Source organism: Monodon monoceros, unplaced genomic scaffold (genome assembly GCF_005190385.1).
Source record: "Monodon monoceros isolate NGI ecotype Baffin Bay Population unplaced genomic scaffold, NGI_Narwhal_1 Super_Scaffold_17, whole genome shotgun sequence".
NCBI classification, from domain to species: Eukaryota; Metazoa; Chordata; class Mammalia; order Artiodactyla; family Monodontidae; genus Monodon; species Monodon monoceros.
The window spans coordinates 25508277-25520736 of record NW_021703773.1 but is presented as its reverse complement, the minus strand read 5'-3'; the positions used below and the strand labels follow the sequence as shown (position 1 = coordinate 25520736).

At 39.1% G+C, this 12460-nt stretch overlaps 1 protein-coding gene across 1 annotated transcript in view; it reads left to right on the top strand.

Annotated features, from left to right (window-relative positions):
- Positions 1-12460, top strand: part of CSMD1 (CUB and Sushi multiple domains 1) — a 1429265-nt gene that overhangs the window by 1300817 nt on the left and 115988 nt on the right. Inside the window, exons 43-47 of the mRNA XM_029226263.1 lie at positions 1908-2085; positions 4030-4175; positions 4961-5041; positions 6230-6343; positions 12092-12280. Coding sequence (XP_029082096.1) covers positions 1908-2085; positions 4030-4175; positions 4961-5041; positions 6230-6343; positions 12092-12280 — 708 coding nt within the window. The remainder of the gene's footprint in view (positions 1-1907; positions 2086-4029; positions 4176-4960; positions 5042-6229; positions 6344-12091; positions 12281-12460) is intronic.

The window sequence follows — 12460 nt, the reverse complement described above, 5'->3', positions numbered from 1 at the left end:
TGTGTTTGTTGGCCATCTGTATATCTTCTTTGGAGAAATGTCTATTTAGGTCTTCTGCCCATTTTTGGATTGGGTTGTTTGTTTTTTTGATATTGAGCTGCATGAGTTGCTTGTATATTTTGGAGATTAATCCTTTGTCAGTTGCTTCATTTGCAAATATTTTCTCCCATTCTGAGGGTTGTCTTTTCGTCTTGTTTATGGTTTCCTTTGCTGTGCAAAAGCTTTTGAGTTTCATTAGGTCCCATTTGTTTATTTTTGCTTTTATTTTCGTTTCTCTAGGAGGTGGGTCAAAAAGGATGTTGCTGTCAACACACTTACTTTTAAAGTGTTTTCTATTCATTATCTCACTCATTTTCAGTCTCTCAATTATTTGTTGTCCATGTTTATTGAGATCCGAGCCCAGCAATAGGATTAATGCAAGGAGGTTGGGTGGGGGTGGGGACACAGTCCCTGACTCCCACCTGCTGACATTAGTCTAATGGTGAAGAACAGCTGGCTGTGAACTGTAGACCACAGCCACTTGGAGCCCAAGCCACCAGGAGAGACTTTCAGGGGGTGGTGACATTTGAGTTTTGAAGGAAGATACCAGTTCACCGGGCAGCAAGGTAGGAGAAAAGCATGTGGGCTTTTCGTGCAGGTGGACAAGGGCATGACGTTTGCAGCTGAGAAAAAGTATGGCATCTTCAGGGTACACCGGAGCTTGTTGTGACTGCAACATGGTTTCTGGCCCTATTTTAAAGATTATAAGTATCTGTATACTTTGTTTTGCTAGGTTACACGTCAAGGTCTGTCTGACTCCAAACCCCACTTATAATTATGCTATAAAACTTGTAAAATGTTCTCCACAGCCCCTTCTAATGAATTTACCCAAAACTCGGGCTGATTCAATCTACTTGACACTGGTACATTTTCTAGCCCCTTTGAAATCAGGGTGCATCTGTATAGTTAATGTGTCATATAGTGCTTCATGGTATTTCATCAGTCATCATTTTGAATTGTTTTTGAACTTTTAATAAAAATGTATTTCAGCTTATTCACTCCACCTAAATTTTATGACTTTTGTGGCAAATATTTGAAAGCCTCACAAGATTCCTGTTAGTAACAGACACTCTTATAGCATCTATTGGCTTTTAGTTTGACTAAAAAGTCTACTTGTCTATGACTTTGATGTATTATTCTACAATCTAAATTAAAGAATACTTCTCAGATTTTCTGCTCATGTATGGTCATTTCATTTTTCCATAAAATAAAATAATTTCCATGGCAACAGTGATGATCCCTTTATTAAGTAAAATAAAAATGGACTCTTTGAGTATTGGGATTCTTCACATCATTGATAGCTGGTGGGATATGGGAGTGCTTCTATAAAATACCACTTACATAATTTTATCTCATTTCTCCAGGTGTAGATCTGAGGAGAATTGATTATGTCTTTGTTTCAAGGCAAATAGACTTAGATGCTTCTGTTTTAGACAGTTTAAATAGGCTTTAGAAATCTCACTTGAAACAAAAAAAAAAATTGTCTTTCAGTTAAATATTTATGCATAATTTCAACATCCCTTTTGCATCAGATGGTCCAACGGATTATCATCTCAGTCACAGGAGACAACTGACTAAGGGCTTTTTCTTTCTTTTTAATTATGTGGAAATGACTTTATCCTAAGGGTATTTTGAATGTTTGGAGAATATATTAAATGAAACCTAGATAACGTAGCTAAGAAGTATAATTCTTCCAAGGTTTTAAGACTTTAGGGGGATTATTTTGACAAAGTAGTTACTGAGAGATATTTCACAATTATTTCTTAGAAGGAAAATTTTGCCTGAGGGACCTTAGAGACTGAGAAACATTTCACTGTATCCTTTGTAAGTGGACTGTGTGGGCTTGATTTTTCTTACTTCCTTCTCAGCTCCTTGCGGGTATAATGTGACATCTCAGAACGGGACCATCTATTCCCCTGGGTTTCCGGACGAGTACCCCATTCTGAAGGACTGTGTCTGGCTCATCATGGTGCCGCCCGGTCATGGCGTCTACATCAACTTCACCTTGCTGCAGACTGAAGCTGTCAACGACTACATCGCTGTTTGGTATGAGAACCTTCCCTGAAACACCATCTGTCGTTGTGATAAACCATTCTTGTAACCACTGACGTGTCACTTACATCTATTTAGAAATGGAGTAGTTAGGTAAATATCAAAAAGGAAAGTTACCAAGTAAATCTAGAGATACAGAGAATAAACCTTAGGTACTGTGTTTGAGTTTTACTACATGGTAGATATATTCAGGATTACTCTAGATATAGGAGACTATCCCATGATTATTTTATTTTTCATTTTTGTTTTCTGTCTCGATTTTTATTTATTTATTTTTTTGACTGCACCACGCAGCTTGTGGGATCTGAGTTCCCCAACCAGGGATTGAGCCCGGGACCCTCAGCAGTGAAAGCACGGAGTCCTAACCACTGGACCACCAGGGAATTCCCTGTTTTATTTTTCATTTTTAAGTGTGATGGCTGTTTTTCCTGAAAGAAAAGCTGATAGGATCCTTTGCCATTTTAAGAATTTGATGCTTCTAGAAATGATTGCAGAAATGATTGCACACAGCTTTCTCTCCGTGCTTTATAAACCTTACAGAACTGCCCTCCCATGTGCTGTGTAGGGGATACTAAATGGGGATGTAGCCCTGGCTCCCTATCGAATGATCCACGTGGTCTGGATAAGTGACTTAAACACTCCTTGACTAAATGTTCCTATCTATGGGAATGACTATTCCTACCTTTGCATTTGGAGGTTAGAGTTTACGGGGGAAATGGGAATGACAATTTCTCTGTCAAGCTATGGTAGAAAAAGTAGAGCGTACTGTCAGGGCATGACCCAGAGTTGAAGAGCCAGGATGTGCTTTTGGAAGAAAGTGCCCTGAAAACTCAAGGAGTAATCACACTTAACAAGGTTGTGTGTGTGGTGTGTGTGTGTGTGTGTCTGTATGTTGGCAGAGTTGTCGTAAATGTAGTGGTTGTTCAATTTATTGGAAAATTTGTAAGGCAAGAGAACAGGGAGAGTTGCAGGCGTTGGGAGACACCAGGTGTGTAGTGGCTGAAGTCTCCTGAGAGCCCAGAGAGAAGAGGTGACCTGGCCAGGTAAGCAGGGTGGACCATACAGAACCTCATAAATCATGTTAAGGGTTTCAGGCTTCATCCTGGAGCAACAAGGATTCACCTTAGGGTTATAAGAAGGAGAATTACAAGACCAGATCCTGGTTTCAGAATACGCAGTCTCATTGTGTGCGAAGCACGTCAGCTGGCCGAGAAGGGAGAAGAGTCCAAGAAGCCTTTGAGGCTGTAGAAATAAGTCTGACAGGGAGGGGCATCCCGGTCATGGGAATGAGGGGGAATGGACAACTTGAAAGGTTAAACTGACCACATGAAGCTTCCATTTCAGAAGCAAAGCAAAACAGACAACACCAAATGAAGATCCACACAATAATATCAGCAGGTTTACTCGGATTAACTGATAGATTTAGGAGGCAGCAGGAAAATCTTCATCAGGTAACAACAGCGGAATGAGCCCCTGTTGTCCGAATGTGCGTGAGACAGAGAGACTGGAGTCCCATCAACTGTGAATATTAAATATCTTGATATTTCTAAACACGGTATCTAGAAGACAGCAATATTTTATTCAGTTTTTAAAAATATTTCAATTCAGTAGCAAGAGCTCCATAAATCTCACCTGTGATTAAAGAGACACTCTGAATTTAGACTTTAAAATGTGAGCATTTGAGAAGAAGCTGATAAATGGCATTGCCGTCACTAGAATAAATGTGACCTGGTCTCAGAAATGCCTCAGAAAAGGTCGGCTGTGGAAGGAACAAGTGAGCCCGAGCTTCTGGTTTGAAGACCAGACTTTTCAGATGGATCCTGGGGTCAGACCATCGTCTTTCACCGGGATGGAGCCCGACTGTCAGAAGAAAATGGTTGTTAATCTAAGCTGTAACTAGGAACTTTCTCTTCAGATGACTCCCCTTCTCTTTCCTAGGGATGGCCCCGATCAGAATTCACCTCAGCTGGGAGTTTTCAGTGGAAACACAGCCCTGGAAACAGCGTACAGTTCCACCAATCAAGTCCTGCTGAAGTTTCACAGCGACTTTTCAAATGGAGGTTTCTTTGTCCTCAATTTTCATGGTCAGTGTACTTTCACTCTGTTGATGAAGGCAAAGAATTCCAGTTGATTTTTCTCATAGCGTCGACATAAACCTTGTTTCCATCTAAAGTTCCTTGATTCTGCCAACCGAGAACCAATAGGATTTTCTCGCATTTCATGCCAGAGGTTCCCATGACCCTTTTTTCTTCCTGATGTATTTATTATTTCCCATCTCTTTTGTAGTAAGCTTGGATTTACTCCAAGATAAGTGTATTGTATGTGAAACTCTGATATGGAGACCACTGAAATACATTTAGCACCTTTCATAGATTTCCTCATCTCTGTCTTCAGATGAACCTCGATAGCAAATGTCATGTGATTGCAGAGGGAACAAAGCCAGTCTTTACTGATTTTGAGAATGAATGCTAAATAATTTAGGGAAAAAGATACCAGTCCCTTATCTCTCATGACGTCTGCCACGTGGACTTCCTCAGGACAAGAGACAGAGGAGGACCATGTCAGAGCCAGACATGGATGTGGAACCATTTCTCTTGCAGAATTCCAAATATATGTGAAGTGTTTTTCTTTAAACATTATAATATTTTAAATTTTATACTTTTTCCTTTCAATTTTAGATATTCCTTGATATTAAGTAATTCTGTAAGCATTTGAAGCTCAAGACTTTCGTAAAACTATGATTTACAAATACAGACATTTTCCTGTACCTAAGCATTACAACAACACAACATAAGAGGAATGCTTTTTGTAAGATTTCTGTTTATTCAGCAAATGTAATTGCTCTTATTGTTTTTTATGAACCGTGTAGCATTCCAGCTCAAGAAATGTCAGCCTCCCCCAGCAGTTCCACAGGCAGAAATGCTTACTGACGATGAGGATTTTGAAATAGGTAATGTTTTCTTCATTACAACATCATTAGCTCAACCCACCTTTTTTACACCCACCCAACTGCAGTAGTCAGTCAAGTAAATGAGTGTTTGTCAGAAATATTCCTCAAGCTTTGCTAGAGAGATATACACAGAGGTCATGCATTGAGTAAATATCTTTTTCTTTCTTCATCTCCATGATTTTCAGTGTTTTCTTTCCGTTTGAATTTTGCTTTTGTCATTTTGAGCACATTTTCCCCCTACATCACTCAGTAGTTTGCATTTTTCTCCTGAAAAGCAGTTTTCAGAGACAGACTTAAACAGATGTTGGTGTTTAGTTAGAGAACCATGTTCATGAACTAGAAGAAAAAATCATTTGTGGCTAAAATAATGATTAGTCTAACATTGACCTTTCATTGAAACTGGAATACAATTGGTGAATACATTTAATGATAATATTTAGAGATTCTGTTTTTTCATTTTATATTAATGATCTGTTTCATTAAATAATCATCAGGTCACATTAGGAAACCAGCCGTGGTGTATGTTTGCCGTATAGTTATTGTGATGCAGGATTTCTCTGTCTCAATTACAAATACTCTGTCCTGTTGTCACACCCTGTTTCAGACCAGTGGTCAAACCATGTGACCTAATTTCTGCTCTACTCCTAAGGGCTTAGTTAATGAGAACATTGTGCTAATTAGGCCAAGTTCATTGTATAGCCCTCTCTGGATGCATTAAAGCCATTCTGTTGTACAACCTTAAATCCCAAGCATCTATTTCTCTTTTCTTTCTCTCTTTCTTCCCTCCTTCCTCCCTCCCTCCCTCAGTCTCTCCCTCCCTCCCTCCCTCTCTCTCTCTGTCTCTTTCTTTCTTTCTTTCTTTCTTCGTTTCCTTCCTTCCTTCCTTCCTTCTTTCCTTTTCTTTTTTTAGTAGTCATGGGCAAAGGGAAATGAACATAGACACATCAGTCAAAGAAGAAAAATCTGCTACATAATTTCTGTAGAAATATTGGTTACATTTAAGGTAGCATTTTTATAAATTAAGAACTGAAAATGGCACCATTTCATTAAACAGACTACACATGAATACCGATCTTGATTCAGAAACAGTTTGCGCACTCACTTAAGCTGCATGCGTGTTTAATACATTCCCACGCTGCGTGTCCTGGAGACAGAATCTTCAAGTATATGCTCTGCTGGCTCCTTCAGGAGACTCCGTGAAGTACCAGTGCCACCCTGGGTACACGCTGTCCGGGACGGACACGCTGACCTGTATGCTCGGCTCGCAGCTGCAGTTTGAAGGCTCTCTCCCAACGTGTGAAGGTATGAAGTTTATACTACAAATATGCTTGTTCAACACAGAACATGGTGTAACTTGTATTGGTCTGGACTTCCTTGCATGTGTCTGAATTTCTTTGTATGCATCTGGATTTGTCTCTATCTGTGTTATGATTCCATTGCAATTAAAATCACCAGCTAACAGAAATATCTTACCCTTGCTTTTAGGTAGCTCCACAAAATAAATCAAACCTACATCAAATAAGAAGTCTTGCTGTTTCCCAACAGTTTGTCAGGAAAATTTTCATACATATGGCAAAATTGAAATAATTTAAAAATAATACCCATTGCCTATGTTCCACCATTAATGTTTACTACATATCCTTTGTCACATTTCTCTTATCTGTCTATCCATCCATTAATCTATCTATATTTTTGATACATTCAAGGCAAATTGCAGGCATCACTACACTTCCCTCTGAATTCTTTAGCATGCATAAAATTAGTGTTTACTATTTTTTTTCTGTAGAATGTATAGACATTGAAATGCACATATGTTGCATACAATAAATGCACACATTTCATATTTTTACAGCTTTAAATTGTATAGACCATATGCAATAACGGATAATATACAATAGCAGAACAAAATATGAGGTTGAATCTATTGATTCAATTGATTTGAATATCATTAGATCATTTAAAAGACATTGCTTAAAGGCACCACTTTTAAGCACTATTGGAAGAAAAAAAGATTTGGAAGAGACGTAAGTAAGCTAAAATGTCTCAATATAAGTCAGAAGTATGACTGGTTGCCTGTCAAAGAGCTTTCCAAGATAGGTTTTATTTTGTAACTTCAAAATCACAGTCACGTTTATTTCCTTTAAAGAATGGAACGCTCCCCTTTCAGGGAATTTGAATATTATCATTCATTAGGGATAGTGAAACATTTAAAAGGGCCAACACTTAGGAAGAAAAGACCCAGAGTCTAGATTTGATTATCAAGTGACCTTGGTTACTAATCTTCTGAGCATCATGTGTAATGAAAATCATTTATCTGCATCATTTATGGGATTGGTGTAAAGATTAAGTGAATATTAAATTAATTCTAAGCGATTTATAATGTTAATTATCCACCCTATAAAAGGCAATTTTCTTTGCATTGCAATAGTATTGATTTTGCAAATGCTCAGGCCCATGAATTGATTCTTCCAGAATATCTGGTAACTGTGCATTTTCATTACTAATGAGGCAGAATTTCAGTCACTCTTATAGAGGGAAACGATTTTCAACACCTGAAGAAAATCTGGAATGAATTATTATTAAATAACCAAAGTGACTTAGGTTGTTTCTGAGAAAAATGTACTTTGGAATTGCACCCACATGCGAGCCAGTGGCCGTGGGAAACTCCGCAGGAGGGGGCACCCCGCCCTTTGCCTCTTGCTTTAAACACTTGCGGGACCCTTGTGGTTGCGGTGCCTCTGAAACCCTGCCTCTAGCTGCCTCTGTTAGAAGCAGGAGGTCGCATGGGGCACTAAGTCAGGACACTGATGTCATTTTTTTCCTGGGAAAACCAGTGTGTCAGGACCACGTTACCTCAGCGACGGTGATCTCCAGAGGATTCTTTTCTCAAGGTGGTGGAGGGGGTGGGTATAAAAGTTTCATCTTTTGCCATTTTATATAAAAATTAACTGAGGTAAATCTTCACATGTTGAAGGCAGATTTTAATTCCACCAAACACAGCCTTAAATTTCTCAGAATAGGTGACTTTCAGCAAGGGTGGTCTTAGCTGATTAATGAAGAAAGGTATAAATGTTTATTTAACATATGCTACTTTAAAAATAGGGAACATGCCTCTGTTCTCTTGTCTCTCCCCAAGATTAACCTGGTTTTCACTTAAATGAAATTGATTCATGACAATCCAGGAACAGAGTAGATCAACACAACAGGGGCATCATTCTCTAAATTACTTCCGCGCTCACACGTTTGCAGAGAGTGTCTAGCTAACAAGACAGGCTCCCTGTACTCAGCCCAGAGGTCCCCAGGCCCTACTGAACTTACAGGAATTACTACGTAGGATGACCTAGTTCTCTTCTGTTTCAGTTCAGGAGTAAATTTGTTTAGAATGAGCTGAGTTATCTTACCTGTCATTCCCTAAACACCTCATTATGTAAGAAAGGAAATAGGGACTCGGATGTCATCTATCAAATACTTAAACACTTAAGCGTCATTTTTCTTCCAGTACTTTTCTATTATTTGATTGGGCTCAAGTGGGGGCCAATTCCCCAATACATTCTTGATGAAAAATTGTACTAGTTATGCATCCTACTTCTTCAAATGTCATAACCACATTTTTAGAAGTTCTGCTTTGAAAATTATCACCAGTTTAGGGTGGTTGATTGTTCCTTGGGAACAATGGGAATAAATTGTTCTGAAAGTTCACACTTTTTACAGATAAATATTACCTTGTGGGATGCTTACCTTCATTTAGAAAAAAAAAAAAAATGAACGAGGCTCTGGAATGTTTTTCAACACCACCAAGCAATTCTCTCATTTTCTTTAGACACCAGCTAAGTGCCCCACAGTTTAACTCAATTCAAAGACACTCCCAACCCTCAGGAAATTCCAAGGGTTTGGGGAGCTCCGTGCCAGAACCTGGGACAGAGGCCAAGTATATTTTAGCATAGAAGGCTATCACGAAAGTGACTCTTCTCAAGTTAAAAAGAAGAGAGAAGCATTTCAAAAAGTGAAGAGAAGCAGTAAGAAAGGTTTGGAAGTGTGAAAGGACATAGGGCATCCAGGAAAGAGGGGGTGACCCCCAGCAGCTTGCTGGTAGGGTGTGTTTGAGGGAATGGCATTAAGTGGGCTGGAAACCTAAAGGACGCCAGATTGTAAAAGGTCTTCAGTGTCAGGTGGCTTCATCCCATAAACAATGGAAATCCATCAATGGTTATTAGTTTCAAAAATTGGAAACATGCATTATCAACGAACGCTAAAGACCATCAGTGACCTTCAAAGAGTGGCCATTCCTTGGGAAGCATAAGTGTGACAGTAACACGTCTCCAGGCCTCCAGGTGACAGAGTTCTCCGTATCACAATTCTTTCATACCTAGACGTGCTCTTAAGTGTTAATCTTATTTATCAATCCTAATGTTTGAGTCCATTACTTTTGCTGAAGCCCTGCAAGGTGCTTTGGGTTTTAAGGCTCACACTGGATTTTTCTCCAAAAGTAAGCTAAAGGAGTAACTGCGCAGAGGGAGGGGACGCAAAGCTCAAGCCGATGTCTCAGCGGCACGTTCCTTCAGAGGTGTCTTTGCCAGGACCCTGATGCAGATGCTTCCCGGGGGTGGGAAGTCTCCGATAGCCCCTGTGGGAAACAGGGTGTTTTTAGCACGGAAGGCTCAGCTTAGGGGAGCCTGCGGTCTCTGAAACCTTCTCGCTGTCAATGGGGGTTGCTCCTAGCAACAGTTTCCAGAGGAAGGGAAGGGATGGGCACGTGGGAGGGGGCGTGAGAAACACAGGAGTGGAGGCACTTCGCTCACCTGGAGACAGACTCAGTGCATCTTCAAAACAGTATGTGTGTCTGAAAGAAATACTGTGAAGGGTCATAAAAAGAAGCAAATAATCTCACTGATGTTTTCATTTTATCTTCTCTAAAAAACAGAAACAGGGAATCAGAATAGCTGTGTTTAAGAATCTGCGTCTGAGCTCTAATCACACCCTGGGTTGTGCTCTCAGCTCTCCAGGTGCATTTCAGCAGGTGGATGGTTTCCTGTTTCCAGGTGGTCTGCTGTCCCAGTGTTGTCTAATAGCTATGGTTGTGGTGATGAAATCGCAGGACAGAGATGCAGGTTAACTACTTCTCCCGTGTATTAACACACACTGACATGTGCTCTGTAGCATCTTCACGTCAGGAACAGGCAGGCATGTGGTCAGATGTTGTAACACTGTCTGCCCACATAGCGCTTTAGATTTAAGAAAAACATTTGCATGTTTTTGATCTGCTTATAACCCTGAGGAGGAGCTTTATTGCTGTCTAGTTACAGCCAACCTCTGGCTCTTATTGTAAATTCAAAACAAGTCCCAGGAGATCCTAAAACCCCGGGCCCTGCACACATGCAGACAGAAAAAACTCTAACTTATTTTATTTTATTAATATCAACACGTTCATTTCTAAAAGGCCGTAATATATTTTACAGAGTGATCTTACCATCAACACAGAAGAAGATACTCTTTAAACTAAGTTGTTTGGTCTGTGTGTTTTGGTTTAAATTATTTTTTATATTACTTGCCATTAATTAACACTGTAAGTATACTTTAAAATCTACCTAAAATACACATTTATTAAAAGGGTTCTGTGAAATGTTTCATCTTCGGTGATTTTATCCCTAAACATTTCCTAAATTTTAAGATACGTTTCAATTGGAATACTAAGTTAAATGAAAAAAAGGGGGGAAAATACTCTTTTTCGCCATTACTTGAATCAAAACATACAAGCTTTCTCATCTGTTTGGGTTTTGAAATGTATTCATAAATAATACACATTTCATTAATTAAAAGGAGATACAACAAATAAGACACACTTCCATTGATAGAAGCTCTTTTCCATTGAGGAAAAGCAGATCATTTAACTTTTTAAACATTTTGTAAATAGTTTTGGTACGTCTTTGTTTATTGTTGAACCATCACCAATAAGAGAAATAATTTTCTCTTAATAATTCTATTCAAAAACTGTTTCTGTAGGAAACTTAAATTAGCAGTGAGAGAAATGACTGACTAAGAGACTTTGGTGATTTTCTTCTGCGTTCAGACCTACACAGATTAGTTTCATTGTGATTAACTTGGAGTAGTTGAATAATGAAAAAAAGTGAGAGGGAAAATTGTGTCAAGGTGTCCGTATTATCTTAACGATTTATTCACGATAAATTAACCCATTAGAAATCACTCCCACTTTACAGAGTAGAAACTCAGGTGTCCCATATAACTCATCTCTTGTCGCAGTCCGAAGCAGTCACATCAAATGTTTAAAATTTACTGTTCTAAATATAATTAAAAGTATAATCAAAGGCAGAAATAAATATAATTTTATTAGCATCGTGTATAATTTCGCAATGTTTTTGTAATATTACATTGAAAAGGTGAGGTCTTACACTTTAGTTGAAAACTTGGGATCCTGCGGTTGAATCCACAAGGCACCTGCGCTGAGTTAAGTGAGGTGTGTGGGCAATTCAGTCATAGACTGAATGGATGGTTTATGGACTGTGGATGAGGAGTGAAAGGCACGTATGGTATGAACTGTCCCTATGTCAGGGGTCCCTCCTTCCCTCACCAAGGGCAGGTCAGCAGGAGCCAGACCATGGCTTCTCCACCTTCTCCAGGTAAAGAAAACTTCCAGGTTCAGTGCTTCTCAAGTTGGCAGCTACCTCAGCTTGACTGCCCTAGGATCAGGTTAACAGACTTCATCTCTTTGACTCTTGGTCTCCTTAGAGTTAAATAGGATTTATCTATCCATCTATGGCTATCTATCAATCACCTACCAATCTCTTCTATCTCATCTGTATATCAACATATATATATTATACATAATTATGTTTTAAATTATAGGGTGATGTTAAAATGTTGCTTTCCTCTTCTGTTTGTGTCCTGTATTAAATTTGGTCACATCTCAGTAGGATTGCTTTGTTGTTGTTGTTGTTTTCTTTCATGAGCTTGTATATCCAGGGTTAGAAACTATCCTATTGAAGTTGGATTCATTTTGTTAAGGAAAACTTTTACTGGTGCGTTGTTCCTTAGCACAATGCCCAGCCAGTGAAGTCCGGACAGAATCTTCTGGGGTCATCCTTAGTCCAGGGTATCCAGGCAACTATTTTAACTCCCAGACGTGCTCGTGGAGCATCAGAGTGGAACCAAACTACAACATCACGATCTTCGTGGACATTTTCCAAAGTGAAAAGCAGTTTGATGCACTGGAAGTATTTGATGGTAAGTCTCTTTAAACTTTGTTCACATACCAGTGACCTATGCATAATGTATTAAGGATGCCACTATAATGTTTCTGTAATGCAAGAACTTGAATATTTTCTTGAAGTAAATTACGTCTCCCCCAAACAGAAAATGAATTATTCTTGGGCTTGTGTGGTCTCAGAGATCAAGCGGTAAGTA